Genomic DNA, 12,013 nt, shown 5'->3' with positions numbered 1-12,013 from the left:
TTCCTCCGCAGCAGTAGGCTTTTCTCCAGAGCCTGCCCAAGCTATGGGCTGACCAGGCTACTACCCAGAGTGCCCCATTGCAGGGGGTGCCATGCGGGGCTGTTGGGCTGGGCGGGGGTGGGGCGCACGAATGGCTCAGGCCAGCCCTGCCCTTCTCTCTTATATAGCTCCCAGCTGGGCCCTCATCACTAGAACTGCCTCAGCTGGGGCTTTGCTCTCAGCCCCTTCTCTGGGCTGGGGTTTTGCCCTTAAAGGGCCAGTGCAGGGCAAGCGCCCTGTCACAGGGTGTTTAATATAAATACATTTTACAGTTTAAGGAAATTCTAATTTTAACTAGCTAGGAACTTGTCAGTCATTTGTTCACACTCCCTTCTCTGGTGTCTGGTGATTGTGTTTGGATGTAGTTGTGGGCATCAGAAGCTGGAAAGAGGGTCTTCAGCAGCTTGTAAGATGAGGTGTGAAATAAGCATTCGTCTCACTGAAGAATTAAAGTATGTTTATTAGTATGGATGTAATAAAATTAATTGTAAAATTCATAAACAGTGTCTTCCCAGTTACATATATTACTTTGAGCAAGAAGATATATTTTAAAGAATATTTTACTAGTATCAGAAACAGGCTTCAAAATCTTAATTTTCTGGGAGATCTTCAGAAGTAGTACCTATTAGGATAGCATATACTGATTTATCAGAATGAAGCTTGAATTCTGAAATGCATGTATTTTAATAGCCTTGTACTTTCCAGAGCACTTACCTGAAAGATTTTGTCATAAACATCAACTGAAATAAACAAGTAACTGAAATTAACTACTTGGTAACACTGCAGGAAATCTACTGACTAACTGTGTTAGGGGCTCACTAATAGGTCTACCAAAAATAGATACATTTATTATTGTCACTCTAGGTGCCCTCTGAAGTACCACTTGTATTAACTACACATTTATAATAAGATTTAAATGCATGGAAAAGCCATATTCACATCTTTCCAAAAAGAGGTTTGACATCACCTTTTATGATTCTCCTACTAATTACAATATTTCCATTTCTCCCCCCCCCCCCTTTTAGTACCAAGTGGGATGCCTCAGAATGTCTCCTTGGAAGTGGTTAATTCACGGGTAAGTCTGCCATATATTCATCTTCTCATTGTCAGTGTTTATATATTGCATCCTGGATCTACACACCATATTTATGTGTAGTTTTTACATAAGTGAAAATGTTCTAAAATCCACACAATGCTTTGGTTTATTCATCTCTTTATCCTTCCTTATTAGATGAATGGAACATTCCAAATTCCCATTTCTCTTTAGTAACAGTCATTTTTATGGGTATTATTTTTCTTTCCTTTCCACAGGCCAAAGCGTTACATGCACCTGAGCTGGTTTAATTAAGACAATAACTTTTGTACAGTAACAGTGTAGCAAATGAGAATCGGTATTAATTGCTGATGAATGAGACTTTGCAATTTTGTTGTTGATTCTAACAAACAAAAAAAAAGATTTCCCCTTAAAATGCTTTTAATGATGCATTGTTCTTGTAATATTTGATTTTATAGTCCAGAATTTATGACACAATGCTAATTCTCCTGCATACAAAAGGGTTTCCCAATTACTAGTCAAGCAGTTCAGTTTGCTCTAGAAACCATGAAAAGTACTATCCCCCTGAAGAACCTGACTATGACCAAGTCTACATTGTGGGGGGAAGGTCAGGTTAAGGCATGCAACTCCACATATGAAAATTAACATAAATATCTTAAGCTGAGCTTCGCGCCATCTCCACAGTGGAAGGTTGATGGAAGAAATTCTCCTGTTGACTTCCCTTACTTCTTGCAACAGTGAGGATTACCGAAGTCAATGGGAACTCCCTGAGCATTCAACTTGGTGGGTATTTATTAGACCCATTAAATCAAACCTTGAAAGATCAATTGTCAGAGTGTTAATCCTCTTGTAAGTGGAGACATGGCCTGAGTCTTTCTCCTCGTATAGGGTACGTCTAAACTACATCCCTTTTTTGAAAGAGGAATGTAACTAGACATATTGAAATTGCAAATGAAGCCGGGGTTTGAATTTCCCGTGCTTCATTTGCATAATTGCATCATGGCATTTTTTTGAAAAATGCTATTTCAAAAGTGAAACCGCGGTCTAGACACAGTTCTTTCAAAAAGAAAATCCCTTTTCGAAAGATCTTGCATTCAAAAAATGAGGTGTACAGGATCTTCCAAAAAAGGCTTTTCATTTTGAAAGCGCCATGTCTAGACCGCAGTTTCACTTTCAAAATAGCGTTTTTCGAAAAAATGCCATGATGCAATTATGCAAAATGAAGCATGGGAAATTCAAACCCCAGCTTCATTTGCAATTTCAATATTTCTAATTTACATCCCTCTTTCAAAAGAGAGATGTAGTCTAGACATAGTCTCAATGAAACTCCTTATTTATCATATATATAGTAGCCCAGTGTCTGTGAGTCTGTAACGTCGAAATGCCGGCTGTTCCCTCTGGAGGGCGCTGTTCCCTGAAATGCTGGCTGTTCCCTCTGGAGGGCGCTGTTCCCTGAAATGCTGGCTGTTCCCTCTGGGCAGCCATTGCTGCATGGGGAGTGCAGGGCCCAAATGGCTGCTTGCGCCGTTTGCTCCCCCGCGGCGGCCCGGCTGTGCGGCACAGAAGTCAGCCGAGTGCCATGTTGGGAGGCAAAGGGGGTGGGGCGGTGACATGCAGCGTGATGGTGGCTCCAGGCCCCGCCCCTGGGAGTGAACGTCACCACCCCGTCCCCCTTCACCTCCCACCGTGGCACTTGGCTGACTTCTGCGCTGCTCAGCCAGGCTGCCGCGTGGGAGCAAGCGGCGCAAGCAACCATTTAAGCACGGGGAGTGTGTAGCCCAAACGGCCATTTGGGCTCTGTGGTACCCCGAGTGAGAGCAGGAGGAGGAGGAGAAGTGAAAGAGAGACAGAGAGAGAGGCAGGAGGTGGAGGAGAGCTGAGATAGAGGGTGAGGCAGTAGGAGGAAGAGAGAGAGAGAGAGACGGAGTGAGAGACTGGAGGCTCAGGAGAGAAGACTGACGTGGAAGAGAAACCTGAAAATCCCGTCTAATGATGGGCTAATTGGCTAGTCATATATATAGTAGCCCAATGTCTGAGAGTCTGTAATGCTGAAATGCTGGCTGTTCCCTCTGGGCAGCTTTGTTGTCTGAAATGCTGGCTGTTCCCTCTGGGCAGCCCGTGCTGCATGGGGAGTGCGGGGTCCAAACGGCGGCTTGCTCCGCTTGCTCCCCCGCAATGGCTCGGCTGAGCAGTGCAGAAATCAGCTGAGCACCACGGTGGGAAGGGAAGGGGAGCAGGGCGGTGACGTGCAGCGTGACAGCGGCTCCAGGCCCCGCTCCCTGGCCGTGAATGTCACCGCCCTGCCTCCCTTCGCCTCCCGCCATGGTGGTCAGCTGACTTCTGCTCTGGTCAGCCAGGCCGCCGTGGGGCAGCAAGTGGCACAAGTAAATGTTTGGGCTCCACGCTCCCCGGGCTGCACGGGGAGTGCAGAGCCCAAATGGCTGTTCAGGCTCCGCGTCCCCCAAGTGAGAGGCAGGTAGGATAGGAGAAGAGAAAGAGAGGGGCAGGAGATGGAGGAGAGCTGGGGGGGGGGGAGACAGTGAGACAGTAGGAGGAGGAGAGAGAGAGATGGAGCAAGAGACCGGAGGCTCAGGAGAGAAGACCAACGTGGAGGAGAGACCTGAAAATCCCGTCTTATGACGGGCTAATTGGCTAGTTTATAAAGAGTACTCACTATAGCACAAAAAAGTGACACAAACATTCTGTGACTTACATGTTGTTCACATTTTACCTTTGAGTAAACTGAGGCACAGAGAAGCTAACGAGACATGCCAATAAATCTGGAGCAATGTAGGGAATCTGTCTAAGTCTTCTGCTTTTAAAACTGATGTGCTTCATTGCTAACACTTTGTAAGTGCAGCTATTGTTATTACTCTGTGAATCTCAACTCTTTTAACAAAGTAGAGTAATTATTATCATTTTAGGCACAAGCAAACTGAAGCACCAATAGTTGACTTGCCAAGGGAAATTGAACAAAACTCTTGATTCCCTGTCTTATTTTGTGTTCATTCTATCTCAACAAAAACACATTGTTGACTCCCATTTTAAAGCTATTGGAAATGTAAATAGCTATTTATTATTTTCCCCTTAGTTTTTCAATACATACAATGCACTTTTTTTTTCTGGGATGTACATCTGTTTTTGGTTTGCTATTGGAATGTGTGGATGCAAAGATGACCGGCATTTTCCACATATGTTCCCCAAAATTTGGGCTAGATTCCTGTAGGTGAGAAAGACATTAAAGCTATGCCAGTTGGTGCCAGATGAAAATGTGAACTTCACAGTGTAACTGTGTATGTATAAGGGCTACCTGAATACATAAGTATCTATTTTTCAAATTAAAAATGCATTCTTTGAGTTCAATTCTGTTCTCCTTGAAGTCAATGGAAAAACTTATGTTGACTTCACTGGTGTGGCAATGACTTTGTGCACAATTACTCCTTTTCCCATGTGCACTTCTGGGCACAGATATTTCTGTGTACAAAATAGTGGTTCTTGAAAATTAGCAGATTGAAAAAAATACATATTTCAATTCAGTCAAATGCAATTAACATTAGCCACATGAGTTTATCCGAATGATTGTTTCTGTGATAGGGACAGCTAAACTGCTGAAAGTCTAAAGGTTTTTGGACAAATGCACTAGAAATTTGTTTCTGAAAGAAATCAGAATGATTTTAAAAATCATTGTGTATGATGATGCTTATAAGACTCACACTGGTAAGGAAGAGGTTAATTAAAACTTGTGGACCCAATTAACCGTATCTTGGGTGGGGTTGCAACTTCTCTGGAGGATAGGGACATAATTCAAAATGACCTTAGCAAGTTACAGAAATGGTCAGAGGTAAACAGGATGAAGTTTAATAAAGAGAAATGCAAAATGCTCCACTTAGGAAGGAACAATCAGTTCCATACATACAAGATGGGAAGTGACTGTCTAGGAAGGAGCATGGTGGAGAGGGATCTAGGGTTCATAGTGGACCACAAGTTAAATATGAGTCAACAGTGTGATGTTGTTGCAAAAAAAGCAAATATGATTCTAGGTTGTATCAACAGGTGTGTTGTAAGCAAAACTCGTGAAGTCATTCTGCCGCTCTACTCTGCACTAGTTGGGCCTCAGCTGGAGTACTGTGTCCAGTTCTGGGTGCCACATTTCAAGAAAGATGTGGAGAAATTGGAAAGGGTACAGAGAAGAGCGACAAGAATGATTAAAGGTCTAGAGAACATGACCTATGAAGCCAGGCTTCATGAACTGGGCTTGTTTAGTTTGGAAAAAAGAAGATTAAGGGGGGACATGATAGCGGTTTTCAAATATCTAAAAGGGTGTCACAAGGAGGAAGGAGAAAATTTGTTCATCTTGGTTTCTGAGGACAGGACAAGGAGTAATGGGCTTAAGGTGAAGTAAGGGAGGTTTAGATTGGACATTAGGAAAAAATTCCTAACTGTCAGGGTGGTCAAATATTGGAATAAATTGCCAAGGGAAGTGGTGGAAACTCCCTCTCTGGAGATATTTAAGAACAGGTTAGATAGACATCTGTCAGGGATGGTGTAGACAGAGCTTGGTCCTGCCTTGAGGGCGGGGGGCTGGACTCGATGACCTCTCGAGGTCCCTTCCAGTCCTATGATTCTATGATTCTACATCTGCAGAGATGTCTCATATGGAAACAGGAGTTAAAATAAAAAAAGCAAGTTGAATTGGGGGGTGCCCAGGCAGGAGGGAATAGCTCTGCTGTTCCTTCTGTGAGAGAAGCCTAGTTACTGCCAAGAGACTGACACAGCTTGCTGGAAGTACAAGCATTCTGGTAGCTGGAATGACCAGACCCTTAGAGACTGACCAGAGAATTGGTTGTTTGAAGTGGGGACGTCCCTATTTTGGTTTTCTGGCTTGTCTTTTATTTGCAGATATTAATATTCTACAATATACCATTGTGTTAAAGGCTTTTAAGGCCAGGCATGACAAAACCCCTGGCTGGGAAGATTTAGTTGGGGTTGGTCCTGCTTTGAGCTGGCAGTTGCACTAGATGACCTCCTGAGGTCTCTTCCAATCCTAATATTCTATGATTCTATAACTGGACATCATGAAAGGTGGCTGCTGACTCTGAGGCATGGTGAGTAGTGCCCTGGTGACATGAGCGGTACTATGGAGTTGAGCCTCACAGTGTTCAATGCCAATATCTGATTGTAAATGTAACTAACCATTCTAGTCTATATAATTTTTCACTACTGTAGTTACTATAGTATCCAAATACTTTCCACTAGTGCAGTAAGTGATGGGACTAACATCTATCATGTGAGGTTCATTTCTTTCTCATCCCTCCCTTCCCCCCACAGAGAAATTGTGTGTATAGTCTAGTGTTTTGGCAATTGTTTTCTTCTAATAAATAAATATGTATTAACTGCTGCTCTGTGATTGTACTAGAAAAGGCAGGTCAAAGAAGTGTATTGCACTTTGAGCAGAGGTAGTTTGTGATGGTTCTTAGCTCCTGTGGGAATTCATTTCATAGTTTGGAAGCAGCCTTTGAGGAAAACTCTATTTCCTGAACAGATGAGTTTTCTCATACAGTTATGAAATTCCACCCTATATGAGGACCCAGAACTGGTCAAAAATTTGCTAGCAAAACAGTTTCCTGTCATAAAAATACTGATCAAATAAAATTGAAACATTGAAAGGGAACATTGATTTTTGTTTATTTTTTCAGAAAATTATCAAAATGTTTCCTTTTAATAAAATCAAAACTATTTGTTTTGATAAGGTTGCCTTGGATATTATTGTTTCAACTTTTATATCATTTCAATATAACACGGACGTCAAAATGATAAAGTGGAAATGGAACTTTTCCATTTCATTGAATCTAAATGTTTGGATAAGGTTGAAATGAAATACTGGAATATTTGGAATATTTTGTTCCATGAAAAGGTTGACATTTCAACTTTACTGAATGGTTGGGGATGATATCCATTTTGAAATCATGGCATTTCATTCAGGATGGAAATTTAAAATTTCAACCATCTCCTAATGGGTGTTCTTTGATTTTGTCTTTTCAATATGGACATGATATGATAGCACATATTAGACTGATTTAGACTTAATCTCCAGGAAATTAATGGATCTTCACACAACAATTAATACCAGCTGATGCCAATCACGTCTTACCACATAAAAAATCACTATAGAGGCCCAAATAGAAATCACAGTAAGTATCCATGCTAGTTTACTAAGACAAAGCAGATCCACAGGCACTGAATAATATCATTGATCAATTTTATAAAACCCAGGTCTTGTTCAAAGATTGTCAACTGAGATTAGTTGTAACAGAGGAACTGAGTTACTTCAATGCAGAAAAAAAATGGTAGTGGAGGGGAAGGTATCGGTAAAATATCTCAAATAGTGTCTTTCTCATTCAGGATTCAGGTAACAGCACTCTCAGTGAAGCTGAGGTGAACAAAGGAAAGGTAATTCCAAATAATAAATGACCACTAAAAGAAACAATCTCTTTGAAGACAAAGAGACAAATTTGCCCTTGGGAATAATCTTTCACCTGAAAATTATGTTCAACACACATGGCTTGCAGTCTTTCTATGTGCTGTGCAGGACTATTGCTATCTTGCTACTTTTATAGCAACAAATATATTCATCTTTTCCTCCACAACGGCACAAATGTCAATTAAATCTAAAGGACCATTAAGGGCTTAACATGGCCATTTACTTTGCACCAGTTTGCCACTTGTTGTGTAGACACGCTTTTAAGGTGTGTCTATATTCTGTTCAGAGGCACAACTGCAGCATGTGTAGACATACCTAAGCTAGCTTCGATCTATCTATCTCAATTAAAAATAGAAATGAAGCTCCAGCACTGGTTGGTCACTTGAGTTCATACCCAGGGACCCTGGTGTGTTTATAAAGCCTGTGCTGCTGCTACTCCCAGTTGCTATGACTTTACTTATGTTGTTGTTATTCAAGCCAGCTAGCTCAAAGTGAGTTCAAATAAATCTGCGTGTGCTGCACTCACACCTCCAATTGCAGTGTAGTCATATCCTTTGCTGAGGTTGGTTACTACTGTCTTCTCCATTTGATAGTTTATATTTTCGGTGTTCATTTGTTTAGCATTTTATTATATAAAGTGCAATGAACTACTTTATTATGCAGTGTGCTTGAGAGGTTCTTTTCCCCTCTTTTATTGGAGTAATATAAACTTTTCTTTGGTAACTCATTGCAATATGAAGGCTATTTAAACAATACAGTTGACACTTCAGAGCATTACATAAATGTACATACAAACTTTATCAATTTCAGCAGCCATGAAATATAATGGGAAAGTGTCCACATGTAAAATCTGTACTTACAGACAGTTTCAAAGAACATGCCCTTCAGACGTTACCTTTCACACCACTGACACTTAAGCAACAAATTAAATCAAAAGCTCATTAATAAGGATGAACTTATTGCTTTGGAAACACTTCTACAATCTCATGTTAATTATGAACTTAAATTTCAGTCAAGCTAATCTCCATTTTCCATCTCTTGTTTTCTTGAATGCAAATGAGTATTTTTTTTAAATGCAAGTCTACTTTTTAAATCCTCCTTCATGTAGTACCCAAGGGCAATGGTGTATAGGAATATCTTGTTCCAAACCTTTATGTGTGTTTTTTACTTACTCTCAAGATACAAATGTCACAGAGCAGCTGGTAATCTTCAGTGACCTTATATACTGATCGTTCAAAGTTAAGACATTTAAAATAAAAATAGGAAAAAACGTGCTGTAGGAAATAATGCTTCACAGCAACAGGGATGAACTAAGTCCATTTTAAAGTTTGTTCATATAGTAATGATATTGATGTTTCCATTGCCAAAGGAAAAAGCCTTTTATCTCTAAGCTTTCTATTTCAGTCCTAATCAGAAGTTGCTATTGTAGCTCTGATTCACAAAACATTTAATCATAAAGCTTCAATGGAATGTTAGAATGTATTTTAAGTTAAGAACATGCATAAATACTCTGTTAAATGGGGATGGATTTATGCACGTGATTACATGCTTTGCTGAATCATGGCCTACAGGTCTGCTGTGTCCATGCAAAACAAGTTTATATCAGTCCTTTCCACAGTGAACAAGTTTCAATATCACACAACCAAATAGTTGGTAAAATGTGCACACATTTTGACAGTCTGAAAACAGAGAAAGCAAAGGATTTGAATGATGGATATGGAATCTGAGCTGCCCTCCTATCTCTGTATCAAGGTTGAGACATGTTGTCAAGATAGTGTGGGGAATCTACTATGAAGTCCCTGAAGTGTTCTTCTGTTGACAGGGAATTACTGCTTTCTAGAGCTATCAATACAGCACCATTCGTGAGCAATCCATCCAAAGAGTGTGCCTCTCAACTTCTGGGTGCCTTTGCATCCCAAAGAGAATTTCTGAATCATTTCATGTTTGTCCATCGTTAAGGCCCTCCATGTATTAGAATAAAAATACATTGGTAGACTTGTATATAGAAACATGAACACCATTTGTAAAAGTTGGAATAGATTGGTAAATGTAGGTTGTTTTTTGAAGAACAATCTTAATAAAAGGAAAAGTAAATTCACTAAATCTATGGAAACAAAGATAATCAAACAGAAGAACTGACTTTATGGACAGTATTTAAAATGCCTTAGTTTATAGCTAAGAAATATGATTCCTTTGGCATTTTTTTTGCCAACACACAATTTAACTGCCAATTTCAGATTGAACTTTACATTATTTACCACTCTTGTGAAAGTCTGAATGAGGTTTGTAATGTTTTTCTCTTCTCTCTTGGGTTTTGCAATGATCTAAAATATAACACTTTTATGTTCTGTCAGGTTTTGTCCTGATCATTTTTTTCTTTACATCTAACCTGACAGTAGTCACTGAGAATTAGTTCAGTTAAACACTTCCACTTCACAACTTGATTAAATATAAAAAAGTAGCTGAACTTTATTCTCGCACAGTTTCCAAATTGTATTTAAATATTGCACCGGGCAACTATGTTTCATAATGCAATCTTTTCTAATACAATAACCTGCTTCAAAAGTCTTCATACCTGTTTGAACTTCATGCTGAGTTTAATAAGATTCCTGGTTTCATAATATTTTCCTAGTGGTGGGAGATATAAGAATTTAATTACATAGAACATTTTGGAGTATTATTAATATTTATATTGTGGTTGTGCCTAGAGGCCTCAGTCAGATCAGGGCTCCATTTTGCTAGGTTCTGTACAATAAACAACAGCCCCCACCCAGAAGGAGCTTTCAATCTAAAATACAAGATATTAAAGGTGATGAAATAAGCAAGTGGCTGAGGGTTACTGGAAGACAGAGTAACAAGAATCATAGAGTGTCCTATTGGATACTGTATGAGCTCTTTGTGCAGGCACACTGACAAGGAAAACTAAACGATGCAACTGCCCCGCAGACTAGTAATTCAAAAGGGTCCATGGCTGTTTGCCACTGCTACTATAGCATCGACAGTACCCAGAATCCCAGGTCCTTTAAATCACCACTGGAACACAGTGTTGCACACTGCAAGTGACTCCCAAGGCTAGTGGCACCACTGCCGGACCAAGCCAATCCGGCACCCCGGGCAGACAGTTTAATTGCGCCCCAGGTTGGGGACGGGTGCATGCGTAGTCCCACCCCCATGCCAGCACATGGGGGAGGTTCCATGTGTGGCCCCACTCCTGTGCCGGTACGTGAGAAAGGGCACGCAGAGCTGGCAGTGGCAGGACGTATGTGCCTGGCCCAGCCCGGCTACTGCTGCTGGCGTGCAATCCGGGGCCGCCTGGAGCGGGTCGAGCCTGGCTATGCAGGGCCCCACAATCACTGGGGGAAGGGCGCTGCTGGCCGGCACTGCGGGGGTTAACGTGGTCCCCGCCCCGGGCAGCCGCTGCAGTGTGCATGCTGGGAGCTGCTGCAGCCCTTGATCTGGGAGCCGGGCAAACAGCACCTGATGGCAGCTGTGAGGGGCACTACACGGCCCTTACAGCTGCCATCAGGCACCCCTCATGGGTTGGCGCCCCGGGCAGATGCCTGGCTAGCCCATGCCTTAATCCAGCCCTGAGTGGCACCATGGTTTGGGGGACGCTGACGGCTGTCTGCTTCCATTTCTTCCTCTTCAGTCAAGGCCCCACCCAATCTGGGAGCATGACACTGCCCTCCCTCCCCCACACACACATCTTGTCCAGGGGCCTAGCAAGTCTGTCATCATCTCCCCTCTGTGTGTGACAATTCATGACCAATTACGAACAGTAATCAAAACTTCCTGTATTTCTTTTAAATGGTCAAAAGTCTTTTCTTATGACATTTTATTTCATAACTTCCACTTCATAATGGACTATTCCATATTCTTTTTTCCTACTAATACTTGTCTACTGTGGTATCTCAGCAATACAGAAAAGAGAATTATTAGTATTTCTGTAAGTATTTCTATTCAGTTCAACTTCTAAATGGGGTGAAATTCAACCCTCAAGCTGTGCACAGAAGCTCTTTTCATTAGTCAGTAGGAGATACCATGCATCCCAGAGCAGTGTTTGACCATAAAGGTATTTACAACTCTATGCTGTTTCATATTTGACTGATAAAATTGGAAATCATGGGAAAGAAAACAAAACCTGTAGAATTCATAATGTGACTTTAGCAGGATGATCCACCTACACAAATGTGCCATGTACCAAGAAAGTTAATTTAAAAGCAGATTACTTGGTATAAAACTGTATTTAGCTATTCTTGTGGGAGAGGATATGTATACAATTCTGTACCTAACTCTTTAGCTCTGGATAAAAACTATAAGAAATTCTTCTTTTGGAGAGAGAAAGAGACCTGTCTTGGATCTAAACACTTCAAAATACCAGTTTAATTTCTTTGACAGAGCTGCTGCTATTTTAGCTGAGAGGCGATAGCGATTGAGTT

At 41.2% G+C, this 12,013-nt stretch overlaps 1 protein-coding gene across 4 annotated transcripts in view; it reads left to right on the top strand.

Annotated features, from left to right (window-relative positions):
* DCC (DCC netrin 1 receptor) overlaps positions 1 to 12,013 on the top strand; it is a 999,406-nt gene that overhangs the window by 774,030 nt on the left and 213,363 nt on the right. For all 4 annotated transcript variants that reach the window (XM_075932654.2, XM_075932652.2, XM_075932653.2 and 1 more), the window contains exon 12: positions 1,065 to 1,114. In XM_075932654.2, the coding sequence (XP_075788769.2) occupies positions 1,065 to 1,114 (50 nt within the window). The remainder of the gene's footprint in view (positions 1 to 1,064; positions 1,115 to 12,013) is intronic.

Source organism: Pelodiscus sinensis, chromosome 6, assembly GCF_052426305.1.
Source record: "Pelodiscus sinensis isolate ZL-2025 chromosome 6, ASM5242630v1, whole genome shotgun sequence".
Classification (NCBI taxonomy): Eukaryota; Metazoa; Chordata; order Testudines; family Trionychidae; genus Pelodiscus; species Pelodiscus sinensis.
This window is presented reverse-complemented; position numbering and strand designations above follow the sequence as displayed.